Source organism: Bos indicus x Bos taurus, chromosome 20, assembly GCF_003369695.1.
Source record: "Bos indicus x Bos taurus breed Angus x Brahman F1 hybrid chromosome 20, Bos_hybrid_MaternalHap_v2.0, whole genome shotgun sequence".
Classification (NCBI taxonomy): domain Eukaryota; kingdom Metazoa; phylum Chordata; class Mammalia; order Artiodactyla; family Bovidae; genus Bos; species Bos indicus x Bos taurus.
The window spans coordinates 41899362-41926423 of NC_040095.1; the positions used below are offsets into that span (position 1 = coordinate 41899362).

The 27062-nt window shown below is 40.6% G+C and overlaps 1 protein-coding gene across 5 annotated transcripts in view; it reads left to right on the top strand.

Annotated features, from left to right (window-relative positions):
• The window catches only part of DROSHA (drosha ribonuclease III), a 122811-nt gene extending 96209 nt beyond the window's left edge, over positions 1-26602 (top strand). For 4 of the 5 annotated variants that reach the window (XM_027519895.1, XM_027519894.1, XM_027519892.1 and 1 more), the window contains 9 exons: positions 2725-2769; positions 4889-5046; positions 6422-6527; positions 17868-18009; positions 19408-19490; positions 19583-19686; positions 21812-21904; positions 22718-22764; positions 26190-26602. In XM_027519895.1, coding sequence (XP_027375696.1) covers positions 2725-2769; positions 4889-5046; positions 6422-6527; positions 17868-18009; positions 19408-19490; positions 19583-19686; positions 21812-21904; positions 22718-22764; positions 26190-26320 — 909 coding nt within the window. In that variant the 3' untranslated portion in view covers positions 26321-26602. The remainder of the gene's footprint in view (positions 1-2724; positions 2770-4888; positions 5047-6421; positions 6528-17867; positions 18010-19407; positions 19491-19582; positions 19687-21811; positions 21905-22717; positions 22765-26189) is intronic. The other variant, XM_027519893.1, reaches the window with a different exon arrangement.
• Positions 26603-27062: the final 460 nt, after the last annotated feature.

Consider the following 27062-nt stretch of genomic DNA (forward strand, 5'->3'; position numbering starts at 1 on the left):
GGAGAGTGAAAAAGTTGGCTTAAAGCTCAATATTCAGAAAACGAAGATCATGGCATCTGGTCCCATCACTTCATGGCAAATAGATGGAGGAACAGTGGAAACAGAGTCAGACTTTATTTTTTTGGGCTCCAAAATCACTACAATGGTGATTGCAGCCATGAAATTAAAAGACGCTTACTCCTTGGAAGGAAAGTTATGACCAACCTTGTTAGCATATTTAAAAGCAGAGACATTACTTTGCCAACAAAGGTCCGTCTAATCAAGGCTATGGTTTTCCCTGTGGTCATGTATGGATGTGAGAGTTGGACTGTGAAGAAGGCTGAGTGCCAAAGAATTGATGCTTTTGAAGTGTGGTGTTGGAGAAGACTCTTGAGAGTCCCTTGGACTGCAAGGAGATCCCACCAGTCCATTCTGAAGGAGATCAGCCCTGGGTGTTCTTTGGAAGGAATGATGCTAAAGCTGACACTCCAGTACTTTGGCCACCTCATGCGAAGAGTTGACTTACTGGAAAAGACTCTGATGCTGGGAGGGATTGGGGGCAGGAGGAGAAGGGGACGACAGAGGATGAGATGGCTGGATGGCATCACTGACTCGATGGACGTGAGTTTGAGTGAACTCCAGGAGTTGGTGATGGACAGGGAGGCCTGACATGCTGCAATTCATGGGGTCACAAAGAGTCGGACACAACTGAGCGACTGAACTGAACTGAACCCTTATTCTTCCCCAGTAGGCTCCTTTGAGGACAGAGCTAGTGTCTTATTCAATGTCTTACTTAGCTGATACCTAACAGATGTTCAGTAAAAACATGCTGCATGAACTAATGTCCCAACAGTTGATGAACATTTTCCAGAAGAGCAAACTGGAGGTAGAGGCTTTCTCCAAGGTCCCTGGGCTAACAGAAAGCAGAGCTGGGAACCCAGCAAGGTGTGTTCTGTTTCTCTGACACGAGGGTGCGGCAGAGCTGTATCTCAGTGCAGGGTGCAGTCAGGGAAATGGATGCCATTGAAACCAGCTAGTTGTGAGGTTTTAAAGCTATTACAACAAGATGGGTGGCAGCAGACATCAAAGGAGAAATCAGTGTTTTTGAGTGAAAAAGACATAGGAGAAAGGAGAAAGATGAATCTCAAAGTCCTTGAGAATCTTCTGCTTTGGAGATTGGAGATGGTCCGAAGAGATACTTGTTTATCATCATTGTTGATGTACTTGTTGTTAATATTGGCATTTCCTGTGTGCCGCACTGGGTTCAGTGCTTTGAGTACATTGCTCATCGAGGCATCAGAGAACACTCTGAAGTAGGTACTGTGATTATCTTTGTCGACCGCTTGAGGAAAGGTTGGCTTAAGGGAGGTGAAGAAACTGGCCAACAGGGAATCAGGGTTGAATCAGGCAGCCTGTCTCCTCAGCCTACAGCTTTTCCTAACACCATAATCCCCAGTTGAAGGTAAAAAGTGATGATTTGGTCATTTGGATATGAGGTAAAAGACGCCAATTAAGGCGCTTAGAGGTACGGATGTGTAGCTTGGATGAGAGGTCAGAACTGCAGCAGAGGTGAGCAGATGATTTAAACAGGCAGCAGCTAAAGCAGTGGGGGCGGCGGGCACTCCAGAGGAACAGGTAGTGGGTAGGTCAGGCTCTTGGTGGAAGTTGAGTGCATGTCTGTTTCAGGTATAGCAGGGGGAGAAAAGCAGTGAGAGAACTTGAGAAAGTCACAGGAAGGGAGTGACATTCAGTGTAATTTATGCTACACAGAATTCCAGGGAAAGGTTATTGAATTGGTTAAGAGAAGTTCTTTAAAAGCTTTAAAAGAACAGTTTGATATTTAAACTTAAAAAAAAAATTTGCAAAAATAAAATACCAAAAACAAAACCTAGACATATTTTAATATGCAAGATGTACAAAATTATCAGGTATTTTTATTTCCCTTTGTCATCATCTGTATCACATCATAATACATTTTACTATACTTTTCCTCTTCAAAAATTAAAAAAAAATTTTTTTTTTCTTAAAAAATTTTGTCATTTATCTCAAAAACCAGTTGTCAAGGCCTGAAAGGAGATTCAGTTAGAGGCTCCCTAGAGTCTAAAACTGAAGGAAAAACACTTTAATCCTGAGGAAGGTCTATTATAAATGCCTCTGGATTTAACTCAGTGGATAAAATAGCATATTAGGATTTTCTACAAAATTAATGCTTTTATTCTCTTATTTCAAGTATACATTTGTAGTGACCCCCAGTAAAAGTGTGGTCTCACAAATCTAAGAGTTTAGGAACTAGATATGGGTGTTTTCCACTCCCATGTTAAAGTTACTCAATGATAATGAATTAGTGCCCAAGTAAAGGACCATTCGAGATGAGTTTTAATTCTAAAAGGCACAGCCGATGAACATTTCTGGGGAATGGTAAACTAAAACATATAATTAAAGCAGCAGCTTAATCCACTGTATTAGGTTAAGCGAATGTGTAACTTAGTTTTAAAAGGTGTTGTTGACTCCTGGGGGCGGGGGTGGCTCTTTTCCTCCCCAGCTTAATAGGCTAATTAGAGTCACTACAGGCAGTTGGAGTGGTGAAAACACTTAAAAAATTCATTTGCCAGCACTATCGAATTTGCAGTAAGTGGAGTCAGCATCTGAAATAGTTCAGTATTTCACATAATGGCATTTTATTTAGTACTCTAGAGTGTGTTAAATGACTCCCTCGAGCATTAAAGGCATCACTCCATTTTCCAGGACCTGCGCGAAGTCTGGCTCAATTATCCTCTCCACCCACTCCAGGTAAGTGTGACCTTCCTGTCTGCAGTGAGCTTTGTAACTCCAGGTACTCACGATGCTTCACTTTGCCTTTTGTCCCCTTCTGCTTTTATCCTTTGATTCCCTTCGGTGGCATTATGACTTTAAGCTGGGGTATCAGACTGGAGAACTTTGGAACAAATACTAAAACGAGGCCATGCATTGTGTTTTTGTGGTCTGGGGTGAGGTGGGCGAAGCACTGGGAGTTGCCATCGCTCGAAAGGCAGGAAGAGCTACTTGACTGGCTGTGGTTTGGTCCCCTCTCTTCCCCAGAATAGTGATACTCAAGACAGAGTGTGTTGTCTCCAGTGTGTCTACATGCCTGCTATTATAGGGAAAGTAATACGAAAGCAGGTCTGGGCTTATTACAAAGTAGAACAAATACTAAATTAACATTGCTAAATTGTAACCTAATTTGTATCTTAGAAATTCAGAGATTTGACTTCAGTTGCATAAAACATTGTAAATTAAAATTTTAGTAGAGTATAATGACTTTATTCAAGATTTTAGAATTTAAAAGATCTATATATGGTGACACTCTTTCCCCCAGTTGTTTCAAAAATTCTCACTCTTCTTTGCTTTTATTACCCTTTTACCTTGGAGACATATATAAATATATACATGTAAATGTATACTCACACATATACATTTTGTATATATATTATATATATAATAATCATCACTAGTGGCTGAACTCTCTTATGAGAGGCTTCACAGTAACAAGTGACATTAATTCAAAGTATTTTAGAAGTATTTTATGAATATGAACTAGCCCAAAGTTCCTTAAAATATTCATTTCAGATGTTTTATACTTGCTCTCTGCTAGTGGTTAAAGTACTCCAGTACTCTTGCCTGGAAAATCCCACAGATGGAGGAGCCTGGTAGGCTGCAGTCCTTGGGGTCGCTAAGAGTCGGACACGACTGAGCGACTTCACTTTCACTTTTCGCTTTCATGCATTGGAGAAGGAAATGGCAACCCACTCTAGTGTTCTTGCCTGGAGAATCCCAGGGATGGGGGAGCCTGGTGGGCTACCATCTATGGGGTCGCACAGAGTCGGACACGACTGAAGAGACTTAACAGCAGTGGTTAAAGGCTCATTGTTACGTGGAGCAGCTGCCTAGTGGTATTAATATAATAATCTCCAGTGTAAGCTGAATTCAGTTTAATGATGATCATTTACCAAAATAGATTAGCCCCTTGAAAGATACACAGCGGTCAAGTTATTCAACGCAGTGATTCTCAAAAGCTGATCCCCATACCTGCAGCATCTGTGTTACCTGGGAATTACCAGAAAGGCAGATTCCTAGTCCTTATTCCAGTCATACTGAGTGAGAAACTCTGGGTGCAGGGCCTTGCCATCTGCTTTTAACAAGTACTGCAAGAGTTTGATGAGTGCTAAAGTTTGAGTCCATCCTAAAGGAGATCAGCCCTGGGTGTTCTTTGGAAGGAATGATGCTAAAGCTGAAACTCCAGTACTTTGGCCACCTCATGCGAAGAGGACTCATTGGAAAAGACTCTGATACTGGGAGGGATTGGGGGCAGGAGGAGAAGGGGACGGCAGAGGATGAGATCGCTGGATGGCATCACCGACTTGATGGACGTGAGTTTGAGTGAACTCCGGGAGATGGTGATGGACAGGGAGGCCTGGCGTGCTGCAATTCATGGGGTCACAAAGAGTCGGACACGACTGAGCGACTGAACTGAACTGAAAGTTTGAGAACTGCTGAGTTACCAGATAGATAGATAATTGGGGATAATTGAGAAAGTTTGAGAACTGCTGAGTTACCAGATAGATAGATTCCCTAAGAGTGGTTCTTCAGCTTGCCTCTTCCTTGGAGAGCTAGTATAATACTTAGGATTTTGAACTATCTGTGTATAGTATTTGGCCTTGAAATCTGATAGAAGGTTGGAAAATATTATTTGAGCCTTCTTTAAATATTAGGTTTGTTTGCCATTCTAAGGGATGAGAAAGAAGCTTTCATGTTTTATTGGCATTTCAGAAATTTCTGCCTGTGGGAATGAGAAGTTTACAAAACACTTAGAATTGATAATTACATTTGTAACTAAAAACTGCCTGTGATATTTATTTGTTCCTTCTTGTAGCTTCAAGAGCCAAATACTGATCGACAACTTATTGAGACTTCTCCAGTTCTACAGAAACTTACTGAATTTGAAGATGCAATTGGAGTAATTTTTACACATGTTCGACTTTTGGCAAGAGCATTCACATTGAGAACTGTGGGATTTAACCATCTGACCCTGTGAGTTAGAAATACTCTTGTAGTTCTAACATGACTATTTGGACACACAGTCCCAAACTTTTGCTGTGTGCCCTTTCAAGGAATTGGGTTTTCAAACATATTTCCAGGGAAGTCACATCTTCAGATGGATGAGCAGCCAGACACTGGTGTAGACCAGGGCATGTGCTGTAATCCAGTATTTTTGGTCTCATTGCCATGAATCTTATTTCTTTATAAATTATAAGTGTGAAGGAAGTAAAAATTTTTCCTATGAAGAGATAGGCCAGGTGGTCACAGTCATGATGATTCATAAGTAACACAAAAGTAACATAAAAGCAGCCACAGGAAAAGTATAAATGAATGAACATGCTGTGTCCCAATTAAACCTGATTTACTGAAACAGGCCATAGCGTGAATTTGGCCCTCCAGTCCCTGCTGTGAGTGAGTGATTTGAACATGACCTAATGAAATAACTGATAAAATAACCAAAACTGTTTTGTTTTTTTTTTTTTACATGTTTTTTAATTCAGTTTTTGGGTTTCTTCCCCCACAGTCCACTCCAGTATTCTTGCCTAGAGAATCCTGTAGACAGAGGAACCTGGCGGGCTACAGTCCACAGGGTCACAAAGAGTAGGACACAACTGAGCAACTAACACACACTCATCAGGTTTTCTTCCCCAAATTAGATATTCACAGTTGTCTTTACACTGAAAAAACCAAAGAATCTTGTCATAGATTTTTTTAGTCCTTATCCTGGAATTCAGATTTGAAAACTGGAGTCTATTTTTCAATGAAAAGGTAAAGATTTAGCATAGAAAATTCTTGGATCTTTTTGCTGTATTTTGTCTGTGTAAAGATTGTGCAAGGTTGTTGTCTGTACTATACAGTTGACCCTTAAATCACGTGGGTCTGAACCACATGGGTCCACTTACACGTGGATATTTTTCAGTAAGTACGTGCTACAGTGCTGCATGGTGTCATTTGGTTGAATCTGCAGGTGCAAACCATGGTACAGAGGACTGACTGTAAAGTTAAACTGGATTTTTGACTGCCTGGGGGGTCGCTGCCCCTAACCCCCAGGTTGTTCAAGGATTCAACTGTGTTTTATTTTTCTATTGATTCTTCCCAGCTTCTGCCCAGGTACTATTTACCAGTCTTTCTTTCAGCAGTTGTTTAATCCTTAGGTAGTACTCACTTTACTCTCCTTTGAAACTGAACCTATATTGACTCAGATCTCTTCTCAGTTGAGGGGCTTTGGGGAGTTGTGTTTAGTTTTGTGCTTTAAGCAAGATGAACACATTGCTTTTTAAAATCATATCTTAAAATTTTTTATTTTTATTTTTTTGGATCTACAAATGCTTATTGATCTCTTTACATTGATGTTTTTTCCCCCCAGAGGCCACAATCAGAGGATGGAATTCCTTGGTGACTCCATAATGCAGCTGGTAGCAACGGAGTACTTATTCATTCATTTTCCAGATCATCACGAAGGACACTTAACTGTGAGTTTGTGTAAAACCATTTCCTCCAACAAGTTTGCTGTGTAATAGAAAGTGAAGATTCGAAGAGCCAGATATATACTTATGTAATTGGTGACTTAGTTCTTGGTGACTTTAGCGTATCATATGGTTTTGTTTCATTATGTAAACTGTATGCAAAAACAATATATGATGAGAGCTCATTTTATACTCCTTTATTTAGTGATTGCCTACTTGGTGCAAGACACTGAGTTAGGCTTCATGAGGGGAGCAGATATTACTTGATGCCTGGAGAATCCCAGGGACAGGGGAGCCTGGTGGGCTGCCGTCTATGGGGTCGCACAGAGTCGGACACGACTGAAGTGACTTAGTAGTAGTAGTAGTAGTAGTAATCTGTCCATAAGAAGTTTAAAAACTACTAGAAGAAATTAAAAATGCAAGTTAACAATTACAAATTCTCTCTTTCTGTATATATACACATATGTATATGTGTGTGTGTCTATATATATATGTATAGTTGAAGGTGTGTGTGTATACAGATACATGTACACTATAAAAAGTATAAATAAGTAGCTATAAATACAAGGGAGAACTACGTTAAATATTATACAAGGAAAGTGTGCTGTTTAGGTTAAGTAAGATTTCTTTTGGCTGTGGAGTTTCTAGAAGGCTTCATGGTTATTATGATGTTTGAGCCTTTAAGGATGAGTAGGATTTGGCCATTGGGAATTAATGGGAAGACGTTTCTTTGCAAAGACATTACGTGCATCAGGACTGCTGAAACAAGGGCACAGCATGAAAGATCAGAAGCCTAGTTTGGCTGGACCGTGTGGAGTTGAAAGGGACGTTGAGAGAAAACGTTTGATTTATGAACAAAGTGAAATGGTTCCCATTCCTCTCACTTTTGTTTCGTTTTATAAAACTTTATTGAGTTTTTTTATTTGCTGCGTACGGTTTTTACTCTGTGAAACCAATCAATAATAAAACTGGAATGGAGAACAAAACCTGCCTAGAAGTCAGTGATGATGATCTCCCGGCACAAGGAATAACCTTTGAGAAGTCCCTCTAGGACTGGGCATTGAGAAAGCAAATACCTTACTGGGCAAAGAAAATAATAGACACCATAAGACATCTTGTGAGTACAGACATTCTTCATTATGCTTGAGGTAAATAATAAGTCTTTCATACTTTGCATCTCTACACGTTCTGTGCATGTTTTGCTTTGAATAGAATTTGATATTATCTTTGCAACTCTGAACCCTGGAAATAGTTTATGTGAGAGACACAGATATTGAATTTAGGGAGAATATGATTATTTGACTATGTTTAGATGTAATTTTTCAGCAGAATTTCTAAACCCAACAAAATATGGTCCTTTCATTCATTCATTGAATGAATATTTATTATGTTTCTACTAAGCCCCATGTATCATTTTGTGGGAAATCAGGAGTACTCTTACTTTTAAAATTAGTTTAAAATTAGCAGTTTAATGACCACTTACAATTAACTGCTTTTGGATTGACAAGAAATTCCTTTTGAATTAATATTAAATTCTTAAGAACATATGAGCATTTACCAGAAATAAACTAGTATCTAGTGTCTTTCTCTGCATCCAGGAATCAATAAATGCTCGGTTCTGTATCTGCCATTAGGGAATAGACTTCATAGCTGTCAGAGTATCTGGTTGGTCTGAGAAATGGCCAGATTAAAGCAAATGGCTTGAAGCAGTCATTCATTTTATGGGCATATAGAGGCCACTGCTGAAAATATGTGACTTCAATATACACATTTACCCCTATACTGCTGCTGCTGCTAAGTTGCTTCAGTTGTGTCCGACTCTGTGCGACCCCATAGACGGCAGCCCACCAGTCTCCACCGTCCCTGGGATTCTCCAGGCAAGAAAACTGGAATGGGTTGCCATTTCCTTCTCCAATGCATGAAAGTGAAGAGTGAAAGTGAAGTCGCTCAGTCGTGTCCAACTCTTAGCGACCCCATGGAGTGCAGCCTACCTGGCTCCTCCATCCATGGGATTTTCCAGGCAAGAGTACTGGAATGGGGTGCCATTGCCTTCTCCAATTTACCCCTGTATTCCCACCAATCAATAGTGAACTCCAGAATTTTGTGGAGGAGGAGGGTATGGATTGACAGATGTATTGCTTCCCTTCTTGGCACTGCACACATGTCCCAACCCCAACACTGAACAGATATTGAAACCAGGACTCAGAAAGGCATGAGCCCTGCCCAGGTCTGGATAAAGGTGAAAGCACGACTATGCTGGAGACTCAGTTTTGTGTTCTTTCCAAAGTGACTTCAGTGCCGTAACTAATTTGATCCGAAATATGTTCATCATTGGCCTTGCTTCCTTGAAATTAGAGAATTTGGGGATACCTTATTAGAAAGATGTTAACAGATGACAAAATTCTGATATGGAGGGTTTTTTGAACTGTATTCACAGAAGACTTTGGTAGAAATCAGCAGGACCAACAGATCTGCTGGCAAAACAAAGATTATCTAAAATAAGTGAAATACAGATTTTAAAATCTGTATTTTAAATGCTGTGATGCTTTACATTCCTGGTTTTCCTCTCAGCTCATGAGCTACTCTCTCAGCCTCCTTTGCAGGCTCATCCTATTCTGTAGAGCTGGTGAATATTCCAGGATGCAGAAAGCTCACTCCTAGGCATTTCCTCTTCTTACTCTTATAGGCATTCTTTGTAAATATAACATTAGTTTCCTGCTGTAGGCAGACTTCTGAATGGATTTCTTCAATCCCATCTCATTTCTGAGCTTCAGTGTCAGCTGCCTGCTCATCATCTCCGTGTATCCAAGGCTGAACTTGAAATCTGGGTCCTCTTCCAGTTATTTCTTGAGTAATTGAAGGGCACCATCACCCATCCAGTGTGGCAAGTCAGCAGCCTGGGAATCATCTTTGCTTCCTCCATTCCCTCCAGCATAGACTATTCATAAGTTTTGACCATGTTACTGCTGGAGTAGCCACCTCAATTCATCACCCAGATCTTCTGCCATCACCTGGACCATGGCAGTAGTTTCTGCACAGCTGACACAGAGTTATAGGAATATGATTGACAAAGAGATCCGGTTAGAGGCGGTGGCACTTACTGCACATTGCAAAGGATAGGAATCTTAGGGTTGTGCTTATCCAAAGCAGTAGGCAAGGCAGCCAGTTCAGATTTCTCCCTGAGATGTGTGTTACTATTGGAAAAGCTGGCCTCGCCATTCCTGTGGGCATTTTTGTACTCTCCCATGGGGGATGTTGTCTCAGGTTTCAGGCCTATTGGACTGCATTACGGGTTATGGCTTCCTACACTGACTTTCCTGAATCAGCTCTTTCTCCACACAGGCCAGGTTACCTGCTGCGGCCTGTGGCATCTTCACAATACATCTATTGTGTCCACAGTGGCCATTCATCTTTAGTCCATTTTGGTTGTTCCTCTTCACTTCCCCAACCTCTCAATATTGGAGTGCCCCCATTCTCAGGCCTCTTCTCTTTTCCGTTGACTTCCTCTCCATGAGTCTGAGTATGCCTATACATTACTTCCTGTTTCATGTCTTGAGCCCTTACTTGTCCCCCTAACTTCAAACTCATATGTCTACATATCTGTAGATGTACTTGGTTATATAGATCCACAGAGATCTCTAGATCAATTTCTGTCAGGCAGCTCAAACCTATCATGGCCAAAACAAAACTGATTTCTACCCCCAAACCTTGGTGTTTTCCATATCAGTAAGGACCATTCTGTTCTAGTTGCACAGGTTGAAACCTTGGAGTTGTCCTTAACTCTTCTCTGTCTCATGCTAACACCTCCTACCCATTAGCATAGCTTGTTGATTTTACCTTAAAAGTTTGTCTCAAACATGACTACTTTGCACCAGCTTCACTGTTAAACCAACTTGGTCTGGACCATGATTATCTTTACCTTAAATTACAACCATAGCCTCCCAACTGGTACATCTTTCCCCACCCCTCTGTCTGTGTTCAGCACATCATCTCGAGGGGTTGGTTTTAAAGAAACGTCAGATTACAATCCCCTCTGTGCAAAACTTTTTGAATATACCTCATCTCAAGGGTAAAAGATAGCATTGTTACCTACAAGACCCTGTATGACCGGCCTTCCTGCTACCATCTCTAACTTTTCTCCTAGACACTTCACTTTAGCCTCTGTGAGATTCCTGCAGGACACTAAGCCGGCCTTTGCCTTGGGGCCTTTGCACATGCTATGGCCATATCCCTCTTCTCTGTTAACATGTCATCACTAGTGAGGCCTTCTTTCATTCACTCTGCTTGAATAGTGGGCTTCCCTGGTGGCTCAGACGGTAAAGCGTCTGCCTGCAATGCGGGAGACCCGGGTTTGATTCCTAGGTTGGGAAGATCCCCTGGAGAAGGAAATGGCAATCCACTCCAGGACTCTCACCTGGAAAATCCCATCCTCATCCCTAGCTCCCCTCCTCCTCCTGTCTAGAATCTCACCTCCCATTTTCTCCTTCCTTCTCCTCCTTAGTACAGACTATATATTTTACTTGTTTACCGTCTGTGCTCTCTCATGAGGGTGTTAACTCCATGAGGGTAGGTATTTTGTCTCTCTTCTTCATCCCTGGTTCCCTGGATGTTTGAACAGTCCTGGCGTGTCTGTGCTCGGCAAATAGGCTGAGTGAATGATCACCATAGTCCACTCTAACGCTCTTCATTTGCTCTTTGGAGAGTGACTAAAGAACAAGCCTGTCCACCTGCCTGACCTCATGTCACATTTCTGTCTTTCACTCTGCACCTTTTCACCTGGCCTGCTTCGCATTCCTCTATGCCCCCTCTTGCCGTGGGGTTTGTTCTACCTGGAGACCATTCTACTTCAAGCCCCTCCTCTCAGCTGCCTGCTAGCTCCTCCTCTGCCTGAGATGTCAGTTCCGGCGTGACTGCTGCATGCAAGGGGAACCTTCTAGTCAAATCTCCATGTTCTTCTCCTTCTTGACACTTATTTTTTGAGTTTGCCTGTCCCACAAGCCTGAAAGTTATGTGAGAGCATATTTTTATTTATCACTGTATGCCCGGCAGTGTCTGGCATATGTGAGCTCTCAATTCATATTTGATAAGTAGAAGAATGAGAGTTTTGTGGATGGATAACTCATATAGAAAGGGAAGTGGAAGTGGCATTGGAGAGAAATAGCATGTTTTATGTGTAAGGAAAGAAGCCGAAAACTTAATTTATGAATGTCTAAGGGTTAAAAGTAATTTAAAATTTGTGAAGGATTGCTTATTGCAGTTGCATTTGGCTGGGTGGGAGGCAGGGAAAGGATGGCTAAAAATCATTATTGTGATTAAAGAGCACACAACTGCAGGGAGGCGTTAGTTAGCCCGGAGCTATTCCCTTGCACGCTTGTTTCATAGAGACTAAGGACAGTTGAACAAATGAAATTGCAGTTTTCAAGTTTTGAATGCTGATGGAGGAAAACAGAGTGTTCTGTAAGTTGGATGTTCAAGCAGGCCTGTTTGGGAAGGAATGTCAGGCTTATGCATTTGTCTAGGGATGAGAGTTCAAATGGGGATGTAGAGGAAGGAGGTTCTATTTCATAGAACTTTTGGCTTTTGAGGGTAGAACCTACTCAGTAGAGTCAGGGTAAATAGTGAGGGGGTAAATAGTGAGGAGGTCTCAAAGAGCACTTACTCAGACAAGAATGCCTTTCTTGTCACACTTGCAACTTTTTAACATTTGCATTTGAGTTTTTGTGTCTATTTCCTTCTTCTGTCTTAGCCTTTACTGCAAACTACGGAGCTAAAGATACTTGTCAGTCTCATGCCTACAGTGTGCCCTGTGCCCAGTGTTGGTATCCACAAGCAAGGTGAACTTGCAGAAATTTTTGTTTTTATTTATTTATTTTTAAGTTTTTTTTTTTAACTTTTTATTTTGTATTGGGGTATAGCTGATTAACAGCGTTGTGGTAATTTCAGGTGAACACTGAGGGGACTCAGGCATACATATACGCGTATCCATTTTCGCCCAAACTCCCTCCCATCCAGGCTGCCACGTAACATTGAGCAGAATTCCCTGTGCTGTACAGTCGGTCTTACAGTAGGTCCATCGGTTACCCATTTTAAATACAGCAGTGTGTACCTGTCCCTCCCAAACTCCCTATTTCTTCTCCCATCCTGCTCCCCAGCACTCATAAGTTCGTTCTCTAAGTCTGTGAGTTGTTTTCTGTTTTGTAGGTAAGTTCATTTGTATCTTGAAATTTTTATTTTTAGAGGAATGATTTGGAGGGGACTTCCCTGGTGGTCCAGTGGTTAGGACTCCATGCTTCCAGTGCAGGGCAGCGTAGGTTCGATCCCTGGTCGGGGAACTAAGATTCTCCCCTGTGCCTTGTGACGTGGCCAAAAGATTAAAGAGAGAAAAAGAAGAAAAACAAAACAAAACAGAGGAATGACTGGGACAATGAGAAAGCGAGGGTTACAGATAAACTTTGGGAAGCCTTGATCTAATCCTTCCCTGCTGCCTCCAGACAGCACGAGGCATGAATCAGGTGAACAGGTGTGTGAGCTGACAGATCTCTGAGAGGGCAGATTCCGCAGCTCCTATTTGAGAACTTGTCCGTCACTGTTGTAAACTGGCTGTGCGGCCCTGACCTGCACTCTGGCTGCTAGCACTTGCCTACCTTTTATTCGGTTCTCATGGGAAATGGAGGCCATCTGGCCACCACTCTTGGTATGAGAGACCCGTGAGGCACATCACTGTCGTTTTTAATAATACATTTGTCTTTCATCCCATGCTCTTACATTAAAGTCTTCAGGATAATTAGTCAGACTCTCCTGTTTACACTAGGGGGCCCTCTTCGGTAGCTCATGTCCCACAGCTGTGGTTTTTCTCTTTCGAATCAAGAGTGAGTAGAAGTTGAAGGAAGAGTGCCAGAGTGTTTCTTTGCTTATTTTAAACCAGTAAACCTTTTTCCTAGTAAAATTTGAATTTGGAAAGACTGCTGTGTTGAGATAATATACCAACATTAAGCACCCTGGATTCTCAAAATCACAATTTGCAATTTGTTGATCCTTGCCATTGCTTCAAGAACTCAGCAGTCTTCCTCTCAGCTTTATAGTGAGCCCTTAGTACAGCTTTCCTTGTTTTTTTTTCCGGTGATTGCAAATTAAATTTTATCTTTTTTTTTTTTTTGGTGGGTGGGAGTAAGGCAGTGTTTTTAAAAAAAGTTGTTAAGGACAGGTTAGAGTTAGTAAAATGGAGAGCTTTGAAGACAATGAACAGGTATCCAGAATATTTGCATTGAAAACAAATCCAAAGGAGTTCCTAGAACTTTCTATAACCTTTTCCCCATAACCAGAGTTGAGCATGTCTTAGCTGATAACGGCAGTGCCAAACAACAGCAGCTAGTGTTCCAGTGTGTTTGTTATGTGTCAGTCATTGTGCTTAGATTGTATGCACATTCACTGTACTTCTCCATACATCCCTGTGAGGTAGGGACTGTTTTCTCCGTTCAGTGGAAGTGGAAGCTGAGCCTCAGAGAGATCTAGTAACTTACACAGGATCGCTTAGCGAGGAAGTGGTAGAGCCACACTTTGCACCTAGGCAGCTTGGCGCCAAGTCGTTTGCTTTTTTACAAGTATTGGGTTGGCCAGAAAGTTCATTCGTGTTTTTCTGTAAGCCGTTACAGAAAAACCTGAACACGTTTTTTGGCCAATCCAGTACATCTAACTCAAGGCACTGTTTGCAAAACATTCTAATAAGTATCTCATGCTCACTTGGGTGCTTAATGTTGGTGTTCTAGATTTCTACTAAATTTTTTTCTTCTTTGTAAAATGGTAGTTTATAGCGTCAGGATCTGCAAACCTTGTGTCTTACCCCATCCAAACCCATCTACCAAAATAGTCTTTCTAAAATCAGAAGACTACCTTGCCACTGCTCCCATTTTGACACCCTTTGTGATTCCTCTTCCCTTACAGGAAAGACAGACTTCTTTACCTCCCCTACCAGACTCTCTGCCCAGAGGTCAGCCAGCTCTCCCCGCCCAGAGGCTAGCCAGCCTCACTCACCTGCATCAGCTCCTCCCCACCAGGCTGAGATTTCTCTTCCAGTTCTACCCAGTAATCATCTTTCTGTATCCTGGCTCCTTGCTCTTGAATGAGCTGTTTCCTCTTCCTAGAAAACCCTTTCATATTGTCTTAGTCTATCCCAGCTGCTATAGCAAAGTACCACAGACAGGATGGCTTATGAACAGCGGAAATTTATTGCTCACAGTTCTGGAGATCTAGAGTCTGAGGTCAGAGTGCCAGCATGGTCAGGTGAGGGCTGTCTTCTGGCTCACAGACTTCTCACTGTACCCTCCTCACAAGGTGGAAGGGGCTAGAGATCAGTATGGGGCTTCTTTTATAAGGGCGCAGATCCCATTCATGAGGGGTCCACCCTCATGACTTAATCACCTCCTGATACCATCATCTTTAGGATTTCAGCATTTGAATTTTGGGGCAACTCAAACATTCAGACCATAGCACCCATTCTTCTGCCACTGGCAGATTCATTCTTTTCAGTTCTGACTCTTTAATATTCATCAGAGTCCACCTACCTGAAGTTTTTTTAAATGTACATGTCCTGAAATTCTAATTCCTTGCTTCTTGGAAAGAGGCCTAAGTACCAGTGTGTCAGAACTACCTAGTGATTCTGATACAACAGCCAGATCATCAAGCCTCTGAAATGTTGCTGCTCTGGGGTCAGGTCCCCTCCTTTGGAAGACCTGGTTGGAGAGGAGTACATGCGTGCGCTGTGGGCTGTGCTGTCACCTTGGCCACCTGTGTGTAGCTTCCCTTGGAGACGAGCAGCTCTCGGAGGGCAGCCATGGGATGCTGGTCATCTCAGGATCTTCAGCTGGCAGTGCGGGGCCTAGCCTAGCATCAGCCTCTACAACTGTTGCTCTGAACGACCATATTTTGGTAGCTTTTTGCCTTGTGATCCCCTCCTGATCTCACTCATTGGCAAATAGCATGATTTATTCTGAAATACAGTTCAGCAAAGGCCAGGGATGGAGGTTGTCATTTAAAGAACTGGCTTTCTTCAGACTTTCGTGTTTGAGTAAAGAGCAAGACCTTACCTCTTTTCAACTCTCCTTCTAAATATAAACTGACTCTAAAAGTGTGGATGATTTATATCTTCCTTCTCCGCACCCCTGACTTTTGGTTCCGGCTTTACGTTTTGGCGAGAACTGAAAGATCTCACTTTCTGCTGGCCACCGGTTGGTGCTTTAAGACCCGTCAGGGCGTATCTTAAATAAAACTGGTAGTGTTTCTAACTGGTAGCATTTCTGTTTCCATCCTCACTGACAGCATCACTGCGCAACACTGAATGAGGAGCCCTGACGCTGGAAGGCAGCGGCTGGGGCCCAGTAACCAAGTGATGTGTTATGGTTTGTGTGCTCACATGTGTGTACATCAGGCTTGTTGATTCTAAGGCATGAAATCTCCATACACACAGCCCATATTAGAGTTTTCTTCTCTCACCAAAAGCATATACTGAGAACCCAGTTCGCTAAGCATTCTCAAAATAACCCTCCTGTTCTCCAACAGCCTCTACTATGTGAACCTCCCTGACTATAAATCCAAACTAAAAAAGCTGTCTCCTTTTCAGCTCAGGTTTTAGACTAGTGGGCGCACAACTCTATTGGTTGTGTTTTTGTTTTTGGCCGCACCGGGCAACTTGCGATTTCTTAGTTCCCTGATCAGGGATCGAACTCGGGGCCACTGCAGTGAATGCACTGAGTCTTAACTGCTGGACCACCAGGGAATTCCCTGATCCTGTCTTCTTTAAATGTTATTATGCTAGGCCTTTTTAATTTTGAACTTCTCTGTGGATATTAATTTTAATGAAACACTGTGTTGAAGAAAAGATAGAGTTAGGGGGAGATCGGAGGAAAGGAACAGAGACAAGCAAAGAATAATAATAGTCTGTAACTCAACAGCAAGCATGGCTTATGAAGATCAAGTTGTGTTTCTGCTTCATGAATCATTGTCAGACAAATTAAGAACATATTGTTTCTTATTTATCTGTTGTCAAGGATGCAATCTCAGGCATTGAGAATAAATCTTGATTTTCATAAGCTCAGTTGACACTATGGAGCCACAGAGCATAAAACTTGCATCTAATAAGCAAAGTGCGATGTGGAACGGCAGAGGGTATAATACCAGCATCACTTGCAGCTGCTTCCTGAGCCTTGGGCCTGGCATCAGGGATTCCTTAGCAGGAACTGTACTAGACCACGGGTTTGTTTTATCTGTGTAAGAAAAACTTCAAGTTTTAGACACATTATTTCCCCAGATCTTGCAGATTGGGGTTGATGACTTTCAGCTTTTGTTTGGTGAGTTCTCATCTCTGTGTCTATCCACTTTGCCCGGCCTCCCTCCCTACCTTCCCCTAGTGAGTGATCAGTGACTGTTAAATTCCTACGCCATGCTTGTTTTATGGGCGCCTCTACTATGGACTGGTTGTACAGTTTTCACGCACTGTTTAATGCTACTGCTTAGATAGTCCTTAGAGGATTCCTAGCTGACTGAAATTCCTAGTAGAAATTTTTGTTTGGCATTCCTGAAGTTGAAATATGAAAATTATATATTAATTTGATTAAAAATAAAGGATCTCAGCTTGAAAAACTGTGAGTCACAATATATAGTATAAATCTTTAAAAGAACAAAAGTAACGATGTAAATTAATAATTTAAATATTTTAATTAATACCAAAGCATCACTTCCACAAATCCTGTATTATCAAAATTAGCATCAGTGCCGTACAACATGAAGTTTATTTTTGACTTTTAAAGAGTGCTCCTTTAAAACTAGTATGCAGTGACAGAAAGCAGGTCAAGTTCGCCTGGTGGTAGATGGATTGGATTGATTGATCACCAAGGGGCCAAAGCACTTGTTCGGGTGATGGAAATGTAGAAGCTTGTCAGAACTCGTTTATACTTAAAATGGGTGTATTTTGTTGGATGTAAATTATACTTCAATAAGTTGATTTTTACTAGTTTTAATGTTCCTTCTTTTAGTAACATTAAACTTAATGGAATCTTTGACCTTTACTATAGTACCGCCTCTCCCTCAAGACCGCTCACTGCTACTAAACAACTAAATGAACTATTTAAAGGTCAGTTAGGTAAAATTCAGGAGCAGAGGAAGTTATTAAGAAGCTGGAAGCGCGTCGAGTTTGTCACTGCCGCCTGAGGGTGGTGGTTGAAAACATAAGCCATTGCTTGCCTAGATGTCCCTGTCAGTGAGATGGTCTAGGCTGATTGGACCCAACACAGGAACGAGAGAGAGACCGGAAGTGAAATGGCTTCTAAATGTATCTCAATTCTGTTTGGCCAGCTGTTGCGAAGCTCTTTGGTGAATAACAGAACTCAGGCCAAGGTGGCGGAGGAATTGGGCATGCAGGAATACGCCATCACCAATGACAAGACCAAAAGACCTGTCGCCCTGAGAACCAAGACCTTGGCTGACCTTTTGGAATGTGAGTCCTACAGAGAAAGCTTTTCTCTTAACCTGCAGATTCAAAGTTTGCCACTTCTCATTATTATGATATTCTGACTAAAGAAACCTCTTTTCTATTTTAATTTTGATTTATGCTTCTCTCCAAAGCTTGTTTGAAAGAGAATGATTTGGAATGAAAACATGTGAATAATGGATTTATGTTCCATCTGTGTTCTCTGGTGCCCCCGCCCCCACCCCCTCCATCTTAATGCTTAGCCATCAAATCTCTTTGTGTGAAACAGTAGCAGAATGTGAAGACCAGTAATAGTGAATTATAGCTGTTTTTTTGCCACCAGCAACCTTTAGATATGGGCATAGAGGAAATACTAGAATTATTATCTATTGTGAACGAACTCAAAGCTCTATGGACAACATTGTCATCTTTTACAGTTTCTGATATGGTCTAGTAGCATTATAAGTAATCCTGTTAAGCTAATTAAAGGATTATAAGCACAATTTTATTGTTTCTGATACTACTTTAAAGTAAGTGCGCCATTCACTGGGCCTTGGAACCTTTTTTAAAATTTTAATATTATGGTATTTTTAACAACTACAGTTATACACAAATATTAAAGTCTACCATGCAAATCAGCTGATTTACAAAGTGTAAAGGCAGTCTGATTAAGGAACTTAAAAGAATCTCTTTTTCAATTAAAGAAAAGTAACTTAACATTAAAAGTACAAAAAAATTAAGTAGAGTGATCAGTCTCAGTAGCCTTTGTTTTTGCTCAACAGAAGCTTATTTTTAACTCCTTCTTTGAAAACTCACCATTTGTTTACATGGTTAAGATAACCTTTATAATGAAGTTGTCTTTGGGGTCACCATTTATTAATGCAAATTTGGTTATATTGTCATAAAGCCCAGTATTTATTTTTCCTCCGTTTTGGCAGATTGAATCCATAGATGGTCCCATTTCTGTTCATGAAATGTGACACGGACCCTGTCAATGGGTGATCTCAAGATTGGTGTTAAGAATAGCAGGCCTTCGGATGTGCTTGTTCTGGCCTTGTATCTGATCTTCGAGTTTTATTTTGATTTATTTGATGTAAACATGGTTGCATTCCCTGATGTCATTCTTTCCCTGCTATATACAGCAGCATTTTGTGTATCGTTCTAACTAATTGTTCATTTAGCCCTCAGACAAATGTAATTTGGTCTTTGTGGTTTTTGCATCTTAATCACACATCTCTATTGCTGTTTCTAATATTAGTGATAAAGAGTAGTTCTTGTTTCAAGCAAGATGAAATGGTAATGCTAAAAAATAAAGAGGGCTTGGAAGGTGAAAACCTTATTAAAATGTTTCTTAAAAGGCTCGGTCTCACTCTTTCTAGTAAATGGCAGCGCATTGGGGCTTATGTTACCCTTTCTCTTTTTCAGCATTTATTGCAGCACTGTACATTGATAAAGACTTGGAATACGTTCATACTTTCATGAATGTTTGTTTCTTTCCACGATTAAAAGTAAGCTCATATAAAATTTAAATTTGTTGTTTGCTCTATGCTTGGTGACTCTAGAATCCTTTACTAAGTACTGTTTGGGGAACTTGCTACAGGAATTCATTTTGAATCAGGATTGGAACGACCCCAAGTCCCAGCTTCAGCAGTGCTGCCTGACTCTTAGGACAGAAGGAAAAGAACCAGACATTCCGCTATACAAGTGAGTATGTGCTGCCCACAGGCTGTGGGACCCAGGAAGCCTAGAACCCTCCGTGTGCCAGGAGGAAGAGCTAACTGCGTGCGGCAGTGGTGATGAGAGCCCTGGGGGGAGACTTCGTGACTCTGACTGGGCCCAGCACTGAAACTCTCTGGGCCTCTGAGCCTTTTTGCTCTAAGTAAGTGGGTCACATGCGATTATCTGTGCTTTCTCCATCTCTAAAATACGGTGAACTGCTCCCTGGGAGAAAGATGAGGAGATCAAGATAAGAGAAATTTGGGTTAAATTGTCTTATATACATTCTTGTTTGTCTTCTTATTTCTTATAGCCCGTGCTGCCTGCACACCTAGCCCAGGCGGCCTGTGCTTGTTTATTTGTAACTGTACTTGGGTGTCTCTCTTTCTCAAGCCCTGCTGGCATCTGTCCCGATCACCTGACAGGCAGTCGCCGTAGGAAGCCAGGCAGTTCTTCACCGCGGCTGTGTTATTCAAATATTTGGAACTTTTCTTTCCAGGATGTGTACCAAAAGCTGCTGTGTACATTTGAATATCTTTAGTGACACATCTTTATCCTTTGAGGAGTAGCCAAAAGTCATTCAAAGGAAATGCAGGTTGCTGCACACGTAACACCGGTTTTGATGAAAACGGGAGGTTTGACTCTGAAGTTGGGTAATTAGCTTGAGACACTCAGAAGGTGGTTTCAGAAGCTGGTTTCAAAGAGGAATTATAAAAGGGAGGGATTATCAAAATAAGTGGGTTGCCTCCCAAGGTATGGTCTGGATATGTGTTTTTAAGGATGTTTAAATATCTAGCTTTAGTACTGGGTTACCCCCGTCTCTGTTTACATATGTGTACAAGTATACACATTTGTGTGTTTCATATGAAATAAAAGCCTCACCACCACCCCCATCCTGTGGACTTTCTCAGACTTCACAGTACTCAAGGGAAAACACCAGAGTGGCAGCCGGGAATTTTAAATCCTTTTTTATGTTTTTATTTAATAGTCACAACACGTTATAGGCTTTTTCACTAAAAGAAAAACTGAGGCCAAGAAAAGGTTGAGTCACCCCACAGCAGGCTGCTATAAATTGTCCCAAGAAGCTGTCACTGCTGAACAATGTTTCCTTTATTTATTGGGAAAAAACCCCAAATGTTTAGAAATAGCACTTTAATATGTGTCTAATAAGCATAATGAACATCCAGACTGTGTTACGTGAAAGGCTCAAAGTATCTCCTCATCAAAGTGATAATTAAAGTTCAATAAATAAAATGAGGGTGATAAACTTCTCATAGTGCAGGCATGATTACTATAATAAGCGCTACCTTTAAGAAGCCATCCGCATACTTTCATCCCAGTGAGTACAGACAAAGGAAATGACTGCCCCCTTCTCATAAGTCCCCCCATGAAAGCCTGCGACGAGCTTGTTCTTTTTTATCAAGATGATGGGGTTGTTTTACATAGTTTTTTTCCAAGATTATTGTGTTCATCCCATTATCTTTGCCGGCTACTTTTAATTTCCCTTTTCCATGAAGTTATCAGTTTTACCACACTTGAAATCTGCACCCTGTCATTAATATCGAGCGTACCCGGTGTTTTGTTTTTTGGCAGTTGTGTTGTGTACTCCGATTATAACATACCCTTGAAATGATCTCTGATTTTTCATTAGAAAGAATGCATAAAGGATGTGATGCTATTCAGACGGGGCTTGCAGTGTATTACCCAAATATTTGTGATTTTTAGCCGTGTGATTAGCACTGAAATACAATGAACAGACTGGAATGGCTAACTTTAATTTTATAATACTTGGAATAACACTTTGAAATTTTTAAAAAATATTTTATACTTTACTGTTTGCCTTCAGATACTGTTCATAATGGTTTGAGGATATATATATATATATGTACACACACATACACAAGATTCACTATAGAATTTGAAAAATTTCCTACTTCAGAGCTGTCTATATTTGTCACATTAGCAAATCAAAACTGTACTCCTTTAATTTTCGTGTTATTTTTGCCTTCCTCTCTCTCAGCAGTAAGTCACATGATTTTTCGTGGAGTTATGTATGAGCAGTAACAGTTAAGTCGCACTTTACATAATTACTGCTCTTTCCTTTTCCTTTCAGGACTCTGCAGACAGTGGGGCCATCCCACGCGAGGACCTACACTGTGGCTGTCTACTTCAAGGGAGAAAGAATTGGCTGTGGGAAAGGACCAAGGTATGAGAGGACGATGCTTTAAGTTTCTTCAAATGAACATCCTGTGTGTCCGAGAAGTATTCATATCTGCTTGGTATTTCCAAACTCTGCAGCCTGTCTCTTTGAACTTAGAGTTTAGAGTGTTCAAGGGTAGTAGCAAAGTGAATCTCAAGGCTTAATATCCCCACCAAACTCAGCCCCAGACTTGAGAATTGGCCTTGAGCAGTGGGAATGCCATTGCATAAAGGGCTTTGGCTGCCTAGAGAAAACCACATTAGCAGGTGTGCACACAGGTAAGGTCTGTTCACTGCTGCAAGCATTTTATGAAACATGCCGTGCGTGACACAGCCGTTAGACACTTGATCTCTTATTACTATTCACTTGAGCTTTGTGGAAATGCTCACATCTTCAGGTAAAAAGAATTTCATATGTTATCACCTTTCTTTGAACCTTCCAATTTATATCTTAAACTGAGAAGTGATTTGAAGTCTGTCTGTATGTGTATTTTTTTACTCTTTGCCTCTTAAACTTTACACTGAGGATGTTCAAATTTAAGTAAGAAGTACTTCAGACCTAATATAAGTGGAAGGCGTTTTATTGCAGTGTTGAAAGTGTGGAACGAATAACTTAAACAGGCTTTGTACAGATAAATGACATTTCTGCATGCCCTTGTGTATATTCCTATCTGTGCAATTCAGTATGTGACAGTAGAAATAATCAGATAAAATTGTATGCACCAAACATGAAAACTAGCCAGAATAAATTGGAGCCATATTTTGTGTTTTGGGGAAAAAAAGTCTTTAAAGTGTACCTTGTCTTCATTTTCTTTAATAGTATTCAGCAAGCAGAAATGGGAGCAGCAATGGATGCACTTGAAAAATGTAAGCCTATCTCTCTTTCTGTAATTATATGTTCATAATGTAATGAGTGTTTTATGGATAGAAAATGGGAAAGTAGAAAAATGGTAAGTACTGATAAAATGTGATCTTCTTTTTTCATAATTATTCTCCGCACAGAGTGTAGTATAATGTAAGATATGTATAAAATAGGCTTATAATTTTAAAAAAAGTATTCCCAAATGCTTTTTGATTTTCATTTTCCTATTTTGCATAGAGTCCCACTCTCAGCACACGTAACCCATGTGAGTGACTTAGTATATTTCATTCTATATATTTCTCTATAGTTCTAAAATCTTAAACCTGTGAAGGTTTTTTCTTTTTGGTGTTTGGCCACTGTTTAATTAAAGTGGGATATTTACGTACTTCTCTGCATCCATCTTTTCTTGCTAGATAATACATCATGGGCAGCCCTCCAGGTCATAGTAGCTCCAATTCATTCTTTCTTAAAGGCTGTATCATATTTCATGCTGTGGATATGCTGTATTTTATTCAGCTTTTAAAATTTTTGGTGGATACTGTTTCTGTCTTTTTATCACTGTTGATACTAAAAGTCTCTATATTGGTGCTTTTAGTTCTGGGGGATGGATTCCCAAGGGTAGGATAGCTGGGTTGAAGACACTTAAATTACATAATTGACCCTGTAGGGAACTGCAGAGTCTTCTGTAAATTGAAGGCTGAAGCACAAGGAAGTTTTCTTCTGAGGTATATCGTGCCGCCCAGCAAAACCTGTGGGCAGAACCTGACAGTGCAATTCCATCAGGCTTCAGCTGCCAGCTCAGCGTGGGCGAGAGCAAAGTGTGGAGAGCTGAAAGTGAACAGGCTCTGGATGCTCAGCTGGGAGAATCTCCAAGAAAGGCAGGAGGGCCAAGTAGCCATGCGGAAATCTGCAGATGAGAGCTTGGGGGCCAAGGGGAGGGGAGTCGTTCCCAGGCTCCCAAGTCCATGGAATCTTCACTGAGAGTTTTTTGTTTTTTTTTTTAACTTTACAATATTGTATTGGTTTTGCCATACATCAACATGCGTCCGCCACGGGTGTACACGTGTTCCCCATTTCACTAAGAGTTTTGTTGACTCTGTTGAGGAGCTTTTAAAATCCATTATATATATGGATTTTATTATTTATTTTATTATAGTCACATATATTGTAATGAAAATGAGACTCCATTTTTCCACCTGTAAGATTGTTAAAGGTAATCTTTGGAGTTTTCATTTGTTTGCTTTCAGCCATAAAACAGTACTTGGAGAGATGGCTGATTCTAAGACTGGCCTACACATCTGAACTGGTGGGAGATAAAAGTTTAAAGTGCAGGAAAGCAGTTTGACGGTACGGTCAGGTCCTGAATGACGTCCGTACCCTTTGATCTAGAGATTTCCTTTCTAGAAGTCAAACCTAAGAAAACATTTGGCATTATGAGTGAATGTTTCCATAACCATGATGATTGTGACAAGTTGACTTATAATAGTTAAAAAAATCAATCAGTCCTTCAGACTGTGTGTTTGAACATAGAGAAATGTTCAGATAAATTATCCCAGAGGTTGACAAACATTTTCTGTAAAGGACCAGATAGTAAATACTCTTATCACAATTACACAGCTCTGATGTTGTGGCCCATAGACTCAGGCAGAATACAGATGGCTAGTGTCTGTGTTCCAGTCAAACCGTATTTACCAAAACGGGTAGAGGATTAGATTTGTCCCGTAGACAGTAGTCTACCAACCCTAGCTTTGTCCAAATGTTGTAATATCAAAATATTTTTGAAGAGTAATGATACGGGAAAACGCTTATACTACTAGAATAAGTGAAAAAAGTGTATCCATCAAAGTGTGCTTATAGCTGTACTCTCCCAGTGTAAGTTGGGCTCAGGGAATGATTTTAAGTGTTTGTGTGTCTAATTCATATATGTACACATTTACATTGTGTATATGTGTGTCACGTATAAATTTACTTCATAGGAAAAGGGCTCATTATAAGGATATATTCTAAAAGCTTATCTGTGGTTATATCTGAGTGGTGGGATTATGCTCTTAGTATTTGAAACCTGTGTTTCGTACAGTACATAAGGAATCAATTTAATATACTTAGCCAATAGGATCTTACTGCTATTTTATTTCTAAAATTCAGATGCCATTATGTTTCTCTTGCTTAAAATCAATCACTGACTCTTAGGCCCTTACCTTAGGCCTCTTGCCTTTCATATTCTTTTCCCACCACCCTGTCGCTCCCTGTCTTCCACTCATTGGGAGCGAAGATGAAGGAGGGTTTGGGAATATACTGTATATGTTTATAATGCTTCATCAGTAACAAAATCAAGCACTCTCTCAAATATGCCATGCTCTCTGATTCTCTTTAACTTTTTTAAAATTTACTTTTCTTAAAAATTTATCTGTTTTTAGTTGGAGGACAATTGCTTTACAATATTGTGTTGGTTTCTGCTGTACTCAATATGAATCAGCAGTAGGAACACGTATGTCCCCTCCTTATTTTTAAATATGAAGTAGTACCTCTTGAGTTGAACAGACCTGTACCCAGTTACCAGACAGCTCGTGTCCCTCTCATTTGCTCATGCGTCTCTCTGTGATGTTTGTTGTTGAAGTGTGTGTTTGTCGAATAAGTGTATGAGATGACTCTTTCGTGTTCCATGTTTGGTTTCTTACTCCATTGCTACACTCATTACATATCACAAATAACAACTGAATTGTAAAATTTTTACATCTTAATCAAGATTTCCACCCTGTCAACACCCTTGAACGAGGTCAAATATCAAACTAAATATAGCTTCAGCTGTGCTACTGAGCGACATGTCCTTTCACCAAATGAAGGTGCTGTACTTGGGTTGCTATTGCTCATAAGCTTTGGGTCTCTTGAGGAAACTTCACAGATTGAATTATCAGAAACGGTGACTTAAGATGTGGCCTCCTCCTTTTGTCCGTCTGATCTTTTTCCTCTATTCAGAAAGAGGGAAATTGTTGGTAAATAATGATGTGATAATATTGTTATTTGTTTGAAGTTTTGGGTTTAAGCTTTGTAAAAATATACAACTCATTTTTGCTATAGCCTTTAATCTCTCCCTAAAAGTCACTTGTTGCTAGGAGAACCGTGTTAAAATACCTAGCTGGAAACATGCTGAAGTCACACGCTTGTTTTAACAGCTGTGTGTTCCGGTGCCTTTTATGCTCGGGTTCACATCAGACATTGAAATCCAGAGCCAGGTGCCCACGCAGACTTCCACTGTGTTCCTGAATGCTAGAAGAAAATGAGCAATTTTTTTTTCTCTTGCCTTACAAAGTGCAACTCTATATTCCTGTGAAATACATGTTTGTTTGCGTGTGTGTTGCATTTAGTTTGCATCATTCTGTGCACTGGTAGCTCTCCTTTATTAAGTGTAAAATATATCTCCTTGTGTCAGATAACTTTCCCCAGATGGCCCATCAGAAACGGTTCATTGAACGGAAATACAGACAAGAGTTAAAAGAAATGAGGTGGGAAAGAGAGCATCAAGAGAAGGAGCCAGATGAGACCGAAGACATAAAGAAATAAAGGAAGGCACGGACGGAAGTGGTGGTGTATTTACTTGCCTAATAACTGTGACTGCTGCCCATTGAGACCTAGCCTAGTTTTTGTGGAGACGCTGAATGAAGGCTGCCCATTGAAATAAAACACAAAGTCACATCATTCTCGTTTTACTGATCTCATATTTGGTTTTTAGCTGGATGGCCTTTATTACAAAGTGTTTGATTTCTATTTAATGTAAAACTTCACTTGGATAAATGTGTCTATTCCCAGTTATTTTGCTTTTTAAACAATAAAATTAAAAATGTATATTCTGTGTGGACTAGATCCTATTCTATCTTTCTGAGACTGTGACTCCAGACTTTCAGTGGATAAGCAAAAAAATCACTTTACCACATATTTGGATTATGCTCTATAAATACCTGTACTGTTTGAAATCTCTGGATTAATCTCCATTTTCAGCTTTCATCTTGGTGTTTATCAGGTTCTCAGCTGCAAACATTATGCTTACCCTCACTAACCAGTGAGTCCTTTGTAGAGGGAATCCCTTTAACATTTAACTGGCTAATGGGAGGGGGAAAGACTGATATTTGAGTCACATATGTTCCTTGAATCACTAGAATCAGGAGAAATCATGATTCCAAGCCAGATGACACTTTAAACCAGGTGCTCTTACCCTGGGGTCAGTGGACCCTTTTAGAAATTTATAGACAGACTTCAAGAATGTCTCAGAATATCTTGAAATTATGTTGGATTTGGGGAGGGAGTG